We start from the raw sequence: 17,999 nt of genomic DNA on the forward strand, positions 1-17,999 counted from the left end.
AAAAATCACCCTGTAGATACATCAGCTAGAAACTAGACACAATGTAAGGAGTTCAGCTACAAGCAATCATCCTGTAGAGAGTTCAGCTAAAACAAATCAACCTGCAGAGAGATCAGCTACAAACAAATCACCTTATAGAGAGTTCAGCTACAAACAGATTACCTGTAGAGAGATCGGCTACAAACAAATCAACCTGCAGAGAGATCAGCTATATACACACAAATCAACTTGTAGAGAGATCAGCTACAAACAAATCACCCTGTAGAGAGATCAGCTAGAAACTACACACAATGTAAGGAGTTCAGCTACAAACAAATCACCCTGTAGAGAGATCAGCTACAAACTAGACACAAAGTAAGGAGTTCAGCTACAAGCAAATTACCCTGTAGAGAGTTCATCTACAAACAAATCAACCTGTAGAGCAATCAGCTAGAAACAAATCACCCTGTAGAGAGATCAGCTAGAAACAAATCACCATGAAGAGAGGTCAGCTACAAAAAAATCACCCTGTAGAGAGATCAGCTACAAACAAATTGCCCTGTAGAGAGATCGGCTACAAACAAATCAACCTGCAGAGAGATCAGCTACACACAAATCAACTTGTAGAGAGTTCAGCTACAAACAAATTACCCTGTAGAGAGATCGGCTACAAACAAATCAGCCTGTAGAGAGTTCAGCTAAAACAAATCAACCTGCAGAGAGATCAACTACAAACAAATCACCTTATAGAGAGTTCAGCTACAAACAAATTACCCTATAGAGAGATCGGCTACAAACAAATCAACCTGCAGAGAGATCAGCTACACACAAATCAACTTGTAGAGAGATCAATTACAAACAAATCACCCTGTAGAGAGATCAGCTAGAAACTACACACAATGTAAGGAGTTCAGCTACAAATAAATCACCTTATAGAGAGTTCAGCTACAAACAAATCACTCTGTAGAGAGATCAGCTAGAAACTGGACACAATGTAAGGCGTTCAGCTACAAGCAAATCACCCTTTAGTGAGTTCAGCTACAAACAAATCAACCTGCAGTGAGATCACCTACAAAAAAGCACCTTGTACAGAGTTCAGCTACAAACAAATTACCCTGTAGAGAGATCGGCTACAAACAAATCAACCAGTAGAAAGATCAGCTACACACAAATCAACTTGTAGAGAGATCAGCTACAAACAAATCACCCTGTAGAGAGATCAGCTAGAAACTAGTCACAATGTAAGGAGTTCAGCTACAAGTAAATCACCCTGTAGAAAGTTCAGCTAAAACAAATCAACCTGCAGAGAGATCAGCTACAAATAAATCACATTATAGACAGTTCAGCTACAAACAAATTACCTTGTAGAGAGATCGGCTGCAAATTAATCAACCTGCAGAGAGATCAGCTACACACAAATCAACTTGTAGAGAGATCAGCTACAAACAAATCACCCTGTAGAGAGATCAGCTAGAAACTAGACACAATGAAAGGAGTTCAGCTACAAGCAAAATCACCCTTTAGTGAGTTCAGCTACAAACAAATCAACCTGCAGTGAGATCACCCACAAAAACGCACTTGTACAGAGTTCAGTTACAAACAAATCACCCTGTAGAGAGATCAGGTAGAAGAATTCACCTTGTAGAGAGTTCATTTACAAAGAAACCATCATATAGAGAGTTCAGCTACAAAGAAATTACCCCGTAGAGAGTTCAGCTAGAAGAAGTCACCTTGTAAAGAGTTTAGCTACAAAGAAACCATCATGTACAGAGTTCAGTTACAAAGAAACCACCTGTACAGAATTCAACTACAAACAAATCACCCTGTATTGAGATCAGCTAGAAGAAGTTACCTTGTAGATAGTTCAGCTACAACAATTCACCCTGTAGAAAGATCAGCTAGAAGAAGTCACCTTGTAGAGTGTTCAGTTACAAAGAAACCATCATGTAGAGAGTTCAGCTGCAAACAAATCACTCTGTAGAGAGTTCAGCTACAAAGAAACCGCCATGTAGAGAGTTCAGCCTCATACAAACCACCTTGTAGAGAATTCAACTACAACAAATCACCCTGTAGAGAAGAAGTTACCTTGTAGAGAGTTCAGCTACAAAAAAACCACCATGTAGAGAGTTTAGCTGCAAACAATTCACCTGTAGAGAGTTCAGCTAGAAGCAAATCACCCCGTAGAGAGATCAACTGGACGAAGTCACCTTGTAGAGAGTTCAGCTACAAAGAAACCATCATGTAGAGAGTTCAGCTGCAATCAAATCACCCTGCAAAGAGTTCAGCTACAAAAAAACCACCCTGTAGAGAGTTCAGCTAGACGAAGTCACCTTATAGAGAGTTCAGCTACAAAGAAACCATCATGTAGAGAGTTCGGCTATAAACAAATCACCTGTTACAGAGAGTTCAGCTACAAAGAAACCATCCTGTATATAGTTCAGCTACATTTCAAGTCACCCAGTAGAGAGATCAGCTGCAAAAAAAATCCTGTGGGGAATAATGAGCATGTAATAAATATATGTATATAATTTGTATAATTACTATTAAAATCAAAAGTAATTGAAGTACTAAAATTCTTCTTTAAGTTCTTTTCTTCTTCCTGTGGTAAAGAAAAAAACACATCGGTTAAAAAAGCCCCAAAGCCAGCCATAGGCCGGCTTTGCAGTATACAAATACAAAAAGAAGTGATATCTAATCAAAAACAGCCAAGCTGTAAAAAAAGGTGCGGCCTCCATACAGGCCATGGTGAAAAAAGATGCGAAATCCAAGGTGGCGGCCAAGAAATGGCTGTGATGGTAGGTTAATGGTTACATTTTAATAACGGCAATTCAGGCGAATTTTGTGCCGCTTGGTCTTGGCACCAAATTCACCTGAATTGTTGTTATTAAAATGTAACCATTAACCTACCATCACAGCCATTTCTTGGCCGCCACCTTGGATTTCACATCTTTTTTCACCATGGCCTTTATGGGGGCCGCACCTTTTTTTACAGCTTGGCTGTTTTTGATTAGATTTACTAAACATCGACGACATTTGCTAAACATCGATGACATTTACTAAACATCGACGACATTTAGCTAAACATAGATGACATTTAGCTAAATATCGACGACATTTAGCTAAATATCGACGACATTTACTAAACATCGACGACATTTGCTAAAAATTGATGACATTTGCTAAACATCCACGATATTCAGCAACTCAGCTGCTTTCGCGTTTTAATTTTCTGCGGATCCTTTACTATAATAATATTATAGGCGCGTACAATACTAATAATTGCTGATTAACTGCTTGCGACTGTAGATGAATCATTTGTGGTACTACGTGACTCATTAGGCATTCGGACCTCCTTTAATGCTGCGCATCTATTAAGGTTAATGTTGCTGTGTTGGCGACGAGTTAGACTGAGAGGAAGGAACTCATCTGTGAGGATAAGAGGTATGGGGTTAGCCTCTAAAGCTGTAAATGTGACAGCATGTACACTGCACGTTTTTCGCTTTTCAATGTTCCAGTGACAGAACTCAGTCTGGCAGAGGCAGACTCTCACGTGAACTCTATAGCATAGAGTCTAGAGACTCTAGCATACAGGATTTGTGTACAATGACAGCTAGCTACATACTTTAATTTGTGCATGCGTGGTGTATGTTAGGTTGCCTTGTGTGGCCAGACCAATTGGGTAGGGAGAAGAAGGGATCTAGTACAGTTCAAATCTTGGTTTATACTGGTCTTGACACTACCCATTTACATGTAGTGTTATTACATGGCAATTTAAATTAGTTGTTTCATGGGCTTGACTAACCCAGGTGAATAACCACCTAACATATTTTCAAAACCTAGCTCAAAAATGCACTATATGTATATGGCTGCAAATGAGTTGCTGTCTCATTGATACCATACCCCATTCTTGTATTTTGTTTTTACACTTTTATATGCCGACTTTTAAAAATGTGTATGCATTACTTCGTATACTTTACCTACACTGCTGTACCATGTGCAAGGAAATTTTGATGCAAGAAAAATTTGACGAATTCACATTTCAGCAGATTTGATGAATATAATGTTGATGAAATCAAAAAATTGTTGACAAAATCTGTATTTTTAAAGACATTTGACGAACTCAAGTTTGATGAATTTAATTGATTCGTCAATTTTGTTAAATTTTTCTATTGTCAAAATTTCCTTGCGTACGGTATGCAAGATGACTAATGTACTGTGAATGCTAGTTAGCTATTGGCCTTCTTATTCCAAAGATACCTATCTGTACATGTCTTAATATGTTACAACAGACAGTCATCTGCAAATTAGGTGACAAGTAGATTTAATACAGCTGGGAAAGTCATTTACAAAAACAAGAACAGTAAGGGGCCCAATACAGAGCACTGAGGTACTCCACTGGTAACGTTGACAGCTTCTGAAATAGAACCATCACAAAAAACGTACTATTTACGGTTGGTTAAAAAAGACCAAATATAGTTAATTGTCTCTCTGGTAATTCCATAGTACCTTAACTTTAACAGTAAGAGTTTATGGGAAACCTTGTCGAATGCCTTGCTGAAATCCAGCAGTATGCAATCAGTTTGTGCTTTGTCATTTAAACTGGATGCTAAGTCAAGGACAGTTAATATTAGTTGAAGATCAGCATAATGTTTTTGGTGGAAACCAAACTGATTGGTTGAGAGGATATTGTTACATTCTAAATGCCCCATCACATGCAATTAAATAATGTGCTTAAGAGCTGACTGTTTTATTAGAATATATTTTGTGACTGTTGTATTAGAGTAAGCGACTGCTCTATTAGAGTATATCAAATCAGCCAAAAACTGCAAAAATAAGAGTACTGTGCATTTGATATCAAATGCAGCATTATGTATAGTGTGTTCATGTTTTGCTGCACGTATTTCTTACATTCATATTGCTTTAAAATTTTGTATTATATGCTGGCATAATACTTGATGCTTTTGATAGCCTGTTATACAATCATGCCAACATAATTGGCTCAAGTACATTAATTTTTAAAAGATATAAAATACAAGTGCACCTGTAGCTTCTATAGCAGTACCTTCCTATTGTAGTTACTACACAATAAAAAGAAAGTGTTCGAGCACCCCTACATCTATTCTTAGATGGCCTTTTGTAATAAAGCACATCTTATCTGCTTGGAAGCTACTGAGTTACACATGTGTACAGTACTTATGTATTTTGTACTGATATTAAACATTACAATGTTTAACCTTTTATTAATTAAATAGTATGAAGTATGCAACCATTGAAATCACTACAGCAGATCTTTGGTGACAATCAATTTCACTATTGCCAAAGTTTCTCAAGTAGTGGAACAAAGAATTAAGCATATTACTAAATGGTGCAGTGTCAGTGTAAGATTCTACTCCACTGTATTTGCTTCGTATGTAGGTCTACCTAGTATGCAGTTGCTCATCAACTCGCTATCGATGATCCACAGTCAGAGCTCAGAAATGTACTGTTTTGGGTTTCTTTTGTGATTTGTCAAAATGTCCACATCAAGTTTGTGAGTGTATACCAGGAGACAACTAAAAAGGAAAGAAAACAAAAAAGCATAATATAGTGAGGCTAGACTTTAGTGACATCACACAATGCACATGTGTGTTTTTCAGATTGCTGTACAGATGTAAAAAACTGCACTATAGCTGTTTGAAATTACAGCTGTTGATTTACACACAATATGTCTCATGTTCTGAGGTGTTTACAAATTGTTGACTCTTAAAACTGGGAAAAAACTGTGATGATTTATTGCCATTGACTTTGAAAACTGTAGCAGCCTGCTGCTAAGTACTGACAGGGTAGCAAAAGGTAAAAGCAGTACTTTCCAAGTATTAATTAAATATGAACTGTTTATAAAAATTTCACATACTTTCATTGACATATAAGTGAACCAGAGGAGGTACAACACACTCATGTGAGCTCATAGGATTTGTACAGAGTAATAAAGCTACTTTAGAAGGGTTTCAATAAAAACTGGTTGACCTTGCTGAACCCTAGGAAATTGGAGATGTCATCAAGTGATAAAGAGCTTACTGCATGAAATGGCAACAATGGAAGAGATCAGCACTGTCAATTTTATTTATTAAAGCTTTACAATACAAGTGCTGAAAGTCTATAGGATTCCTGATCCTACCAACCTGTTTAAAGGAAGTATGTTTGAAAAGGTGAAGAAAGCAGTTGTATTCAAGGTCTCCACAATCCAGTAAACCTAGGCTAAGCAGCAGCAGTTTAAAAGTCAAAAATAATTATGCAATTAACACAAATTCTTATTGAAGACACTTAAAGAGTGTCATACCTCCTCTGCAGATCTGTGTGGGTATTCGTCTCAAGAAAATGTTTGACAAACTGCTTCTGGTGCATTCTCAGGTACCCGAAAATGATTAGACATAATCTCAGATTATTACTCTTCCTGATGCACTACCCCCCTATATAAAACCTTGTAAATGTGCAAATGATAGATGACTAAGGTCACATTAATTTTTGTTGTTGCAAAAGTTAAGCAATTTGTATTTGCATAGCTAGTTGGTCCATTTGAACAACATGGTCCAGGTCCACCACCATATTCCAAGACTGAAATTATACATAGCTGTGCTTAGTAACCACACTCAGCTATTTTCCGTATACCAGTTAAGGTTATGGTGTATATATTTAATGTATGGAAGTAAAAAATTACAAAATGTGTTGTAGAGTTTCAACAACTATGTCGTGGTAATAATACAACACTGCAAAACAACATCTGTTCTTGGGAGTGTGGTACTGTGGTCCACAATAGTGATGATTTCCCAAAATACTCCTCAGCCAGACTCACAAATTACTGAAGCTGAATTCTTATAATTTCAACACAAGTAACTACAGAATGAAAATAAGTCTTCTTTTTAAAGTTAATATTTGTGAAGATGTTTTATTGGACCATTATTACTTTCTTTGAGTGAAACAAGCTATATGAAGGCTTGTATCTTCATTACTGGGAATAACATGCCAAAAATGCTTCCACAGGCCAAAATAAAATTTAACACACAGTATCAATATGCCCCAGAAATGTAGAGTCTACATTTTTTGCAGTATCATGCAGCAGAATAACATGATAGCTGAATGAGAGCAGAGGCTCCAACCTTGGATCTTTCTTGGGAGTGAGATTTTTCATAAAGGTGAACAATGGAGATGTAGTCCAAGCATGCAATTGAACAAAGTTATATTATAACCAGCACTTCAGGATTTCATGACATAATAGCATGGCCTCCTTGTACTAGTTATATTTGAAAGTGTTTGCACATAGTTACATCATTGAGAAGCTTTGTATTACTAGCTAAAAGTGTAAAATATTAATAGCTGGTGTGTGTGTGTGCACTTGTGTGTGTGCTACTGTACATTACAACTGTGGCAATTCATTACAATTTCTATGACAACCATGACGATCATGTGATCCACTGGAGTACACACTTCTACAAGATGTCTTGCCAGCTCAACTATCTAGCTTCTAACCATGTCCACACAGGTTGTAGCTATCTTGTAGCAACAAACCGCCTGGGTTCTCAGTGACCTTTCAAAGTTCCAGTACACTGTTTGCTGTCCTTATACAACTCTCCTCAGTTGTGGAACCAGTCAACCACCATAACTCTGCATGACCACCAAACTAAAGTTTTAACGAGAGATCACCACGTGACTGCTGAAATCCTTGCACATGCCGCAACCTTTTTTAGCCTGGGGAGCCTTCAGTGCAACATAATCAGCAATAGAAAATTCTGGGAGTGAGCATCAATTTTAAGCATGAGAATGTTGGGCGTGATTGAAGGCCAAATTGTGAGAAACACACCTAAATATAAGGCATGAGAGTTGGAGCCTCTGTGAGAGCGAGGTACAACTGACTTACCAGTGTTGCTACTACAACTTTCCTGCCTCAAACTACTGTATATAGCTACAAAATTTCTCATTCACTTTAAACTTTTCACACTGATACAGTAGATAGGCATTCATTGACACAAACTGGAATCATTTTGCACTTTGTAATTCAAGCTAACAACTTTGAAAAAGTTGTTTGTGCAAAGCTAACAACTTGAAAAATGAACTTTGTAAGTGTTATCAGTTGTGCAACATGGCCCCTCACTGTCTTTGCATCTTTATCTACTATATAGCTACACTCTTCTTCTTTTGAGGATCCAATTTCTTGTTTGTGTACTTTTCTTGTTTGTACATACTGTAAATAGTACCACCACTCACATTCATCACACTGGACCTACAGCACAAATTAATGTGGATGTTGTTAACTTTAAAGAGTATATAGATCTACATTCAGATAAGAGTAGTAAACACATTGTCCCATCCACAGTAAGTAGTGAGTGGCTATACAACACACTTAACAATTAAACAATGCTAGATAATATACATTCGTTACTGAAATATTCATTAGAACTAATAAACTCACCATAAAATCTCTGCCATGTTATGTTTTCCTACTTCATCTCAGTAGGCAATGTGCATGCCTCTTTCAATAGCAAAGATTCAGTTCAAAAAGAATTTATTGCACATGCAATTAATTATGCTAATAATGCTACGCTACAGCCAGATTTACATTAATTTGCAAACTGGAAGATTGCTTTCTCTACAGTTAAGTCTCTTTGCTACCTCCCTCAATGTTATTGTATCAGCATTCTCCAGGTCTTCCTCTGTTTGGGCAATCATTACATTGTACTTCTCGAGCTCATCTGATTAAAATTGTCTGCTCAACACTCCTTTAGTGCATGCCATCAGGCACAAATATCCATTTTTAAGTGGAAGCTATAGTGTACTAACAAATTAAAGCTAAACAATAGATTATGTAGCAACAATAGAATAAAATATTTAATGAAATAATATACATATACAGTATATGACTGAAAAAAATTGGCTAGATTTTCCAATGGATACAAATTAATTAATATGGTTGCTATCACATATGTGTGGGTATTGTTCTATAATTGTAGGGAAGTATAGGCTCTTGGGAAAATCTTTTATAAGCAGAATAGACCACCGTATATAATATTATTAATCAATAATTGAAAGCACACAATAACAACTAACTCTTACAACTACAGTACACAATATTAATATTACAAGTATGCATAATGAATTATTACATCATGTCACATCATTACATTACATCATAAACTCTATTGCAGGTATGAAGGAGGAGTAGCATTATGTAATAATGGCCTGATTTTTCAATTTTCATTGCATTAATTAAACAATGGATCATGAATCCAATAGGAGTAATATATGTGTAGCAATTGCAGCCACAATGTACTGCGTGGAAGAAGAAATAAAGATTAAAATTTACAATACGTTTTCAGTGTATGTGGTTGCTATGCAACAGCTAGATAATTAACTCGACTATTCTAAAGAACATACAGTACTATATATATAGTATACCAGCTTGTGTACTTTCCAAGTAATAGCATTTCTACTGTGGAGAAAAAAAGCACTTGTGCATTCCGGAGTGGAAGCGTAGAATGTGACAGCTTTATTATCAAAGTCAACCACTCATCATAGTATAATTGTGAAATATTACATCATCTGCAGTTTCACAATTGGTGTAACATTCCTGGAATGTCAACAATCTACAAACAGTACACAACACTATTAGTCAGTCAGCAACTTACTGCTTTCAAATCTATACTTAAACATTAATTGTTTCAAAATGTATATAAAACCTATATATCACCAAGCCTGGAGTTTGATTGTGGGTTTAATTTCACTCAACTGAGGCTACCTTAAAATATGTACGGGCCCCCACTGATCATCTTTTTCATCTTTCTACTGTTGATTGGATTAATCTAATGGAAATTCTATGAGTTAATGTTAACCAAGAGTAAATTTTCTCTTGGTTAATGCAAATTGGTTACTTTATTGATACAAACATACCGGCTTTGTTAACCTACTTGAACTGTCACTACAATAAAATGTGTTTTGTGCATATCACACACACACACACACACACATCACATACCTCAGCGGAGTATGTGATGTGTAGGAGATGATGGTTCACATTTGCTAACTAATGGACAAATGGGTTTACATTTGCTAACTAATGGACAATTGTGGACAATTGTGGACAATCATCTCCTACATATCACATACACCACAGAAGTGCATGCTATGTACAGCACATTTAGAGCATACCACATAATTATGCACAAATACACATTTTATTGTAACATGTCTGTGTAATGGCTTAGACCGAAATAAGTTTATTTATTGCACATAAATTCAATAAAATTGATGCTTTTATGATACATCCTACTACCTCTAAATGATAAAAGATGCCATGTACACCAATATACGGTCACACTGCTTGTCTTGTGTGCTTCACACACTATATTCTGAAAGTGTGTCTGCACCCCAAGGGTGTGCTGCTGATTGAGTGTGCTATGACCACCTCAGTTTTAACAATGTAGGTTTGCATCATGCAGTAAAGCAAATTATATCTTAATTACAGTAAAGCAAAATAAATCTCATGCAGTTCTAGATAATAGAATAGCCAATCATACCAAAAAATGATTGCTCTATAGAGGTATATAGCTACCTAGCTAGCTCGATCTTCACTGAATTACAGAAAACGCTTAGCGAGACTAGCCCCTTCCCCTCCCTCTTCCCCGAAAAGAAATGAAAGCAGAGTGCCATCCGGCATATAGTCAATAGGTACGGCAGTGCAAAAAACTTTCTGCTTGATATTATATGCAAAGCAGGTTACAGGGGCGGATCTAGGATTTATAAAAGGGGAGGGCTAACTCAAGGTACTAATCTCTTGGGTAGAGGTGTGCAAAGCTTCCCAGCATGCGAAACATGCTGGAACTAAGGGGGTCTGGGGGCATGCCACCCCAGGAAAATTTTTGAAAAATAGATGCTAAAATACTGCAATTTGGAGACATTTCCACATAAAATTCATAATATTTTCTGCCTGTAGATATTTTATATACTGCCTTTAGATTATAGGTATGGCTCTCTGAAGCATTTTGTTAATGGAAAAGTTTGGGTAGGTACAGACAACCAAGTACATGATGCAGCCTCTCACAATTGCACAACACTGAATAGGTGCATGTTAGAATAATAATGCTGAAAGTGGAAAATTTTGAAATTTGAACAGTACAAGATTGAATCTGAGAGCCTTTTCAATGGAAGTTGTGTACCTGAATTAAGTATTGCCATACATATTAACTACACAAGTAGATGAATGAAGCCCTTTAAACAGACCACTGCACTTCAGTGTATGTATAGGTGCAGGCAGATTTGGAAAAAATCCATAACAGAAGTAACTATATGCTTCCAGTGAATGTTTTATTAGAGTAGTTAGCTGACTGCTCTATTAGAGTATCTCGATCTTGTACACCTCCAATGCTGATCCGGGTCTTTGTTGCATAAATTTTAGCATAAATCCACTGATAATACCTTGGAAAGATGTTTATAAGGTGGTTTTAGGAGTATTTGTATTATTAGTGATCATATTATGCTAAGACAAAATTTCATTATAATACTCAGTATATTGATCAAGTAAATCCTAAAAGTGAAGGGGGGGGGGGGGCTTCAGCCCCCAAAGCCCCCCCCCCCCCTGGATCCGCCCCTGGGTTAGCTCAGTATAGCCTATACTCAGATGGTACGATTTTCCGTACCATACGCGTATGGTAATACGCATGTGGTATAGAACAGTAATAAACCTGCCCTGTAGCTAGTAAAATTATAGCAAGAGCGATTTTATTGTTTAGAAATGCAACTACCGAAAATCGGTCAGTGAATTGGACAACCGTCAATTGCCCCAGGGGTGGGGACAAGAAGCAATGTCAAATCCCCACCTGGGGTGTGGGGACGCCCGGGGGTGGGGGGGTGGGGCATGAAATTGACAAGTGCATAGCAATGGTTCTTGCTTGTAATAGGTCTACTATTCGTAAAAAATACTAACTAGCTAGAGTCTAGACTATAGCTAGTGTGCCAAAAACGCGGTGGTAAATTAATCGAGTGAACGCTCGTCACCTTGAGGTTCATCATTGCGGCAAATGACGCAATTCAGTTCTTGGAATCGCTAATTGATAACTGATAAGTGATAACTGATAAGTGCTTAATTGATAACTAATAATTGCTTAATTATCGCATTCGAAGTAGCTGTATGGTGTCACGTGAAAATAATCCAATGAGAACGGATAAGTTTGTTTACGACGTCATCGTACATCACAAGATTCTTTACACTCCTATGGTTTACTCAGTACTGTAGGGCGAACACTGGCTGTAAAAGGTGCTTACCACGAGCAACTGAACCTACATGTGTGTCTTGTTCCCTTGTTCAGGGAATCAATAAAGCAAGACAGAGCCGCCAGACGGTGTGTAAGCCGCAGTGCCGCACCCTGCACCGGCCGGGCACATTTGGCATTTAGGTATTGGATCGGAGCTGGCTGCAAAGAGTGAACTCTTTTTTTCTCGGGACCCGTTCTCCTCGCGGTCTATCAGTATAAGTGAGTAAAAAATCACAGTGTTTGCGGACTGTTGCTATAATCTCAGACATAGGCGATTCCAAGGGGGGCATGGCCTAGTCTGGTGTAGTCAGACCCTCGTGGAACGAGAGTCTGGTCTGTATTCATACTAGCACTTGTGCAGCTGGAATAACAGCTGCGCATAGCCCTTGTGCTAATATACACAATTATTTGCCTCGCGCTAAGGTGCTCGACAATCATATTCATGAGTGAGATTATGACCTGTAGCAGGATATGGCAATCATAAATCTAATAATACTATATTATATTCATATTTTTTACTTTAACCAAGAGGTAAGGTAAGAAAAATAAATAAAAATATGAATATATTAGCATTATTAGGTTCATGATTGCCATAAGTCATAACCTCACTCATGAGAGGTAAATAATTGTGTATAGTATTGAAGTTTCTGTATGTTTGTTTATTTATGTGTGTGTGTCTGTCTGCAGCGGAAGTAAATGATGGGTGTTGCTACATTTGTGATGTAATGTGAACAACTTAATACCATGACGTGGTAATATGTTGTTGTGCAAATGACTATGTTGGAACCATGATTCTGAATAACTCGTAGCAGCCTTGGCGTTATTTGTTTATGATTTGTGGTGCCACAACACTATACCGCAGACTTTGAGTAACAATTCCGGAATTCCATAAATTTTGTGTGAATTTCTGTGAATTGTCCATTGGAGAGTTGGCACAATCAATTCGCTGCTGTATGAGTGATTGATCAAACAATTGGATCATTTCTAGGGTTTCTTGGGGGCAAGGAATATGGCGATGCAGTTGTTATCTGCTACAAATATGTTTATGTGGAGTTTTATGCCAATTTTAAGATTATTTTGCGATATAGCCGCCACAATGTTATGTTCTCTTAGAAGATATGACCCAGCACATGTTAGTTACACCAAGGTGAACATTTTTGTCCAATATTACTATGCTAAAAGTCAACGAATTTGCTCCATAAGTAGCTTATCCCTTTGATGCACAATTTTGGTAGCTGTCAGTGTGCTGTACATTAAGAGCAAATAAGCAGCTATAATGGGCGTACGCAGGAATTTTGAAAGGGGTTTCCACTACAGCTAAGTGACTGTTATATTAGAGTAGTTTACATTGCCTGACTGCTTTATTAGAGTATCTCGATCTTTTCACCAAAATCATAATTCAGAATAATGCTATAATAATTGTTGCTATCAGATGAGAAACTATTATTTAACTAAGATAAAAGTTTAAAATGTGTCCTGTTCCATGATAGATTTCAGATTCTGGAAACCTGAAGTTCCAATTTCTTAATGTTTCAAGTAGTGTGTAAAATCCAAAGGGGTTTCCTGAAACCCCTGGAAACCCCCCTCGGTACACCCCTGTGTAAATCAATAATACAACTCCCTGCTTTGCATGCACATTGTATTTTTCAGTGGAGGTGACTGGTACAGAGTGGTTGCACTCCACCACGTGTATGCTGTTTTGCCATCCTCAAGATGCTAAATGCGTGCAACTATTTAGTGGCCTTCTATGGAGGTGACCTTTATTCAGAGAGTCTTACAAGTAAGGTTACACCGTGGTCCAGGTATTAAGGTAGTTAAAACAGAAAATCATAAGTTCAAAATGTTATTGTAAAACTGAGTTATAAGCATTTGTTCAATTGTGCCATTTTGGGGACTCTTTTCAATGGAAAGATAATTATGGAGAAAATTTTGCCTTTTTAAAGGACAAAATTGCTTATAACTCCACCATCCTATGACAGATTCTTAAAACCTAAGTGTTTATGAGATCCTCAGGGAGTATATACTGCACAAGGCTATGCTAAATAAAACTAATTTTTTTAAATTCTCTCGGAATACCTACGTTGAGGTGTCAACACCAGCCTACTTCAATTATAATAATACAAAATGTATTTATAACCTTGTTTACCTGTGTTACTTTGACTTGAGGGATACAAAAGACATCATGTAGTTTTACTAGCACCTCCCTGGTGCCTCTATCAAATCGTGAAGGTCCAGAAATGAAGTTATTTAGAGAACTGTGTGATTGTGTGGCTGGCCAGAGCACACTTTGTAAAGAAGTAACCACACAATTACAATGACAGCTGGTGTTGTTCGCTGTGAATTAACCAGAGGTAATGATGTTAGAACATGAATAATGTTACTTGTATCAAGGTAGCTCTTTGCTGACTACAAACATGCTGTTCCATTAGCCTTCTAAGACTTCACATAACTCTGTTGCTTCACTAGAAACGTTGTGTACATACTATATACTTTTGGCACTTACCCTGCTGTATGGGTAAGACTACACAAAATTTCTTATCAGGTGGCTGAATAATATACAATTGTGACAAGTATATGAAGTATCTGAGTGCAGAATGATGTGAACATGGTTTGTATTACAGTAAGTTGTCTGAAGTGAAGCAAAATTGATGGAGTAACTATTCACTGGTTCTGTGCCAGCTGCCATGAGCTGGTTATGAGTTATGTCAACATGTCTTCTGGTAGTTTGGTAAAGAGATAGTATTCACAAGGCACTGGATAGTGCCAGGGTCAGTTCATTCAAGTTAATTTCAACAAATTTTCCACACATCATGATCATAATCAAATTCATCTGTAGAAATAAGTGCATACAATCTCATTATAACACATGTGGGGCTCATGTGTATGACCTAGTTAAAACTAAAAGCTGTTGCCAAGAATGGTAAAAAAGCCACAGTCATTACAGTCAATTTTGAAATGCTACAATCTGATTGGTACTGCATCTATTCTAGCAGTTTGCACAAATGCTAGTATTGATACAGACCAGACTAGCCATGGCCCCACCTGCTGAAAGATAAATTTGAAAAATCTTGGGAAATGTAGACTATATTGACATTTTAAGGCTGTTTTCAAGTCTTATTTAAATTGCAAAAATCCTACAGTTTCTGGTGCAACTCCCAGATCCCTCTAAATTCTAGCTACTTTATATTACAGCCATACAACAATAGCCATGCTGTGCCCTATTTGGCCCCCCTGTATGTGAGGTTTAGAATTTCCACTGCATTGGTCTATAATATATATAGTGTTTGCTCTTTTTTTCATCTACAGTGAAAATCATTCGCGGTGTATGGCTACTAGCTGTGCTTCTTTTCACCATGCTACCTCCTAGTGAAGCTGCTACTTCAATGAAGTGGACTACAGTAGACAACATTGTGAAAGGCTCTGAAAATGTTGTCCACATTCCCCCAGGCCAATGGCATGACTCGCACATTAGTCTTGCTGTTACATTTAATGTAAAACTTGATGATTGCCCTCCTGGATTTTATATTGACAAAGAAGGCAATGAATCTGTTTGTAGATGTTCTAGTTATAAAGAGTCAAAGAGTTATCGTGGTGTGGTGAAGTGTGATGACAATCAAGGTGAGCTGGTAGCTTATCTTCGGTCACAGTACTGGGCAGGATATCAAACTAACACTAGCAAACATTTAATCACTGGTAATTGCCCTGAGAACTACTGTAATACGAGTGACAGTGGATTGATTCCTCTTCCATCAATTGCATCTAAGGAACATCTTGACAGTTTATTGTGTGGAGCCAAGCACAGGACAGGAAAGTTATGTGGAGAATGTATGGATGGTTATCACATTTATGTGAATTCACCCACTTTTGACTGTGGTAAATGCGATGACCCACTAAGTTAACATGGCACATTGTTTTTGATGCTACTGAAATATCTTCCGATGGCTCTATTCCTCTGTTTTATTTTGTTCTTTAATTTCAGCTTGATCGATGGGCCATTAAATGCTTTTATTGTATTCAGTCAGATCATATTTGCAATGGATATCTATGCTAGTGGTGCAATTGGTGAGCCTGACTCTGGAGGTTGGTTAGCAGACCATTTAGTGCAGTTTTACAAGTTATCATATGGTATTTGGAACTTGGATTTCTTTGAAACACTTGTTGATCCTTTCTGCTCCGTGAAATATAAAAGTGCATTACCAATTTTGACCCTTCAATATGTTTCAGCCTTTTTCCCACTGGCGTTGTTTATATTGTTCTTTAACATAATACCATGGGTGTTTGACCACTTTGCAATGTCACATATTATTTGTGTCCAGAAGTGTGCTCTGTTGTTGCAGAGAAAATTTATTAGGTTTCGGTCACGTTGGTCAGTTAAGAACTCTGTTATTCATGGTCTTACAACTTTACTAGTTTTGTCTTATGCTAAGATCACATCATTGACATGGTACCTGCTGAGTTACGGTGTGTTATATGGTCCTGGAGGCGAGAATTCTGAAGTGGTTGTGATAGTTTCTTGGGTGGATGGAACAAAACCTTACCTGAGTGGCGTACATGGTAGATATGCTATTGTAGCTTTTGTGGTCTTGTTTTGTTTTGTTTTATTTGCTCCTATTTTACTGCTACTGTACCCATACCTCCCCAAGTTGATAAACAAATTGAACTGGGAAGAAAAGTGGATTGTTAAGAAACTGTCATTCATTCCATTACATCGTGCTGTTCCATTCTTTGATGCCATCCAAGGTTGCTTCAAGGATGAATACCGATTTTTTGCAGCCTTTTACTTTGCTTACCGTGTCATTGCTTTTGCGATATACTCCTTCACCACAACAGTTGCACTCCACTACCTCTGGCAGATTGGGTTCTACATCACTATCCTGGTGATACACTGCCTCTTCCAACCATACAAGAAGAGGTGGCATAATTGTTTAGACGGATTCATCTTCTCATTACTGATTGCCATCAATGCTTTCAGTTTCTACAGATACTACCAGTTTACTGCAGTACTATCATCTTCAATCAAGTCATTTTGGATTCAGTTGTTCATCATTTATCTTCCCTTATGCTATTTTGTGATTTATGTTGCTGTGCAATGGTGGAAGTGGTGTCGTCCATATATCATTTCAAGATGGAGCCATTGGAGAGGAAGGGATGGCTTTCAGCAGATCACTGATGATCCACAAAATGTGGATTTTCCCGCTCGTCTTGAAGATATGCCATTGCATGAGTTAACAACAGAAAATGTGGAGGTTAAGAATCGTTCCAAGTCTATGCCTCCAGATGCTGCTGCTAATGTTGCTAGCAATATTAATATACAGACTTATGGAGCAACATATTAACTACACTATTAATTTTGCTGCTGCTGATACACGTTTGTTTGCTGTCATACATACATTGAACTTTATAGTCTAGGTAGTAGCTATATCTATGTTTATGACTAATGCTGCAAGTTTTTATTACATAGAATCACATTACAAAATTGTGTGTATCTTACTCCTATCGTGTATTGCTATAATAGCAATAATAATATTAGATTTGCTGCCAAGTATTTAACAGACTAACTTAATATTGCATTGAATTCAATTTTAAGTCAAGCATAATTAAATAACGTAATAAAGTCGGTACATAAGTTGTTGGAGTACAACAAAAAAATTTTTCAGTATAATTATATCATAATATATTCAGTCACTTGTGACTCGTGCACATCAGTAACCCAGTACTGTAATAATAAAAGAATTGCTA

General features: G+C 37.3%; 1 protein-coding gene and 1 long non-coding RNA gene across 3 annotated transcripts; both read left to right on the forward strand.

Moving 5' to 3' along the window:
• Positions 1-3,252: 3,252 nt before the first annotated feature.
• On the forward strand, positions 3,253-5,663 carry LOC136264379 (uncharacterized). The gene is made up of 2 exons (XR_010705094.1): positions 3,253-3,420; positions 5,395-5,663. It is a non-coding gene; the product is annotated as an uncharacterized lncRNA (long non-coding RNA).
• A 6,552-nt stretch (positions 5,664-12,215) lies between these two features.
• Positions 12,216-17,813, forward strand: LOC136264383 (uncharacterized). 2 transcript variants are annotated; one of them, XM_066059114.1, is made up of 3 exons: positions 12,216-12,262; positions 12,315-12,479; positions 15,567-17,813. In XM_066059114.1, exon 3 carries the CDS (start codon positions 16,178-16,180, stop codon positions 17,594-17,596), a length of 1,419 nt encoding a protein of 472 aa, XP_065915186.1. In that variant the 5' UTR covers positions 12,216-12,262; positions 12,315-12,479; positions 15,567-16,177; the 3' UTR covers positions 17,597-17,813. The 2 variants fall into 2 exon arrangements, with proteins under 2 accessions (XP_065915186.1, XP_065915185.1); XM_066059113.1 differs by having other exon boundaries at positions 12,230-12,479.
• Positions 17,814-17,999: the final 186 nt, after the last annotated feature.

Source organism: Dysidea avara, chromosome 8 (genome assembly GCF_963678975.1).
Source record: "Dysidea avara chromosome 8, odDysAvar1.4, whole genome shotgun sequence".
NCBI lineage: Eukaryota > Metazoa > Porifera > Demospongiae > Dictyoceratida > Dysideidae > Dysidea > Dysidea avara.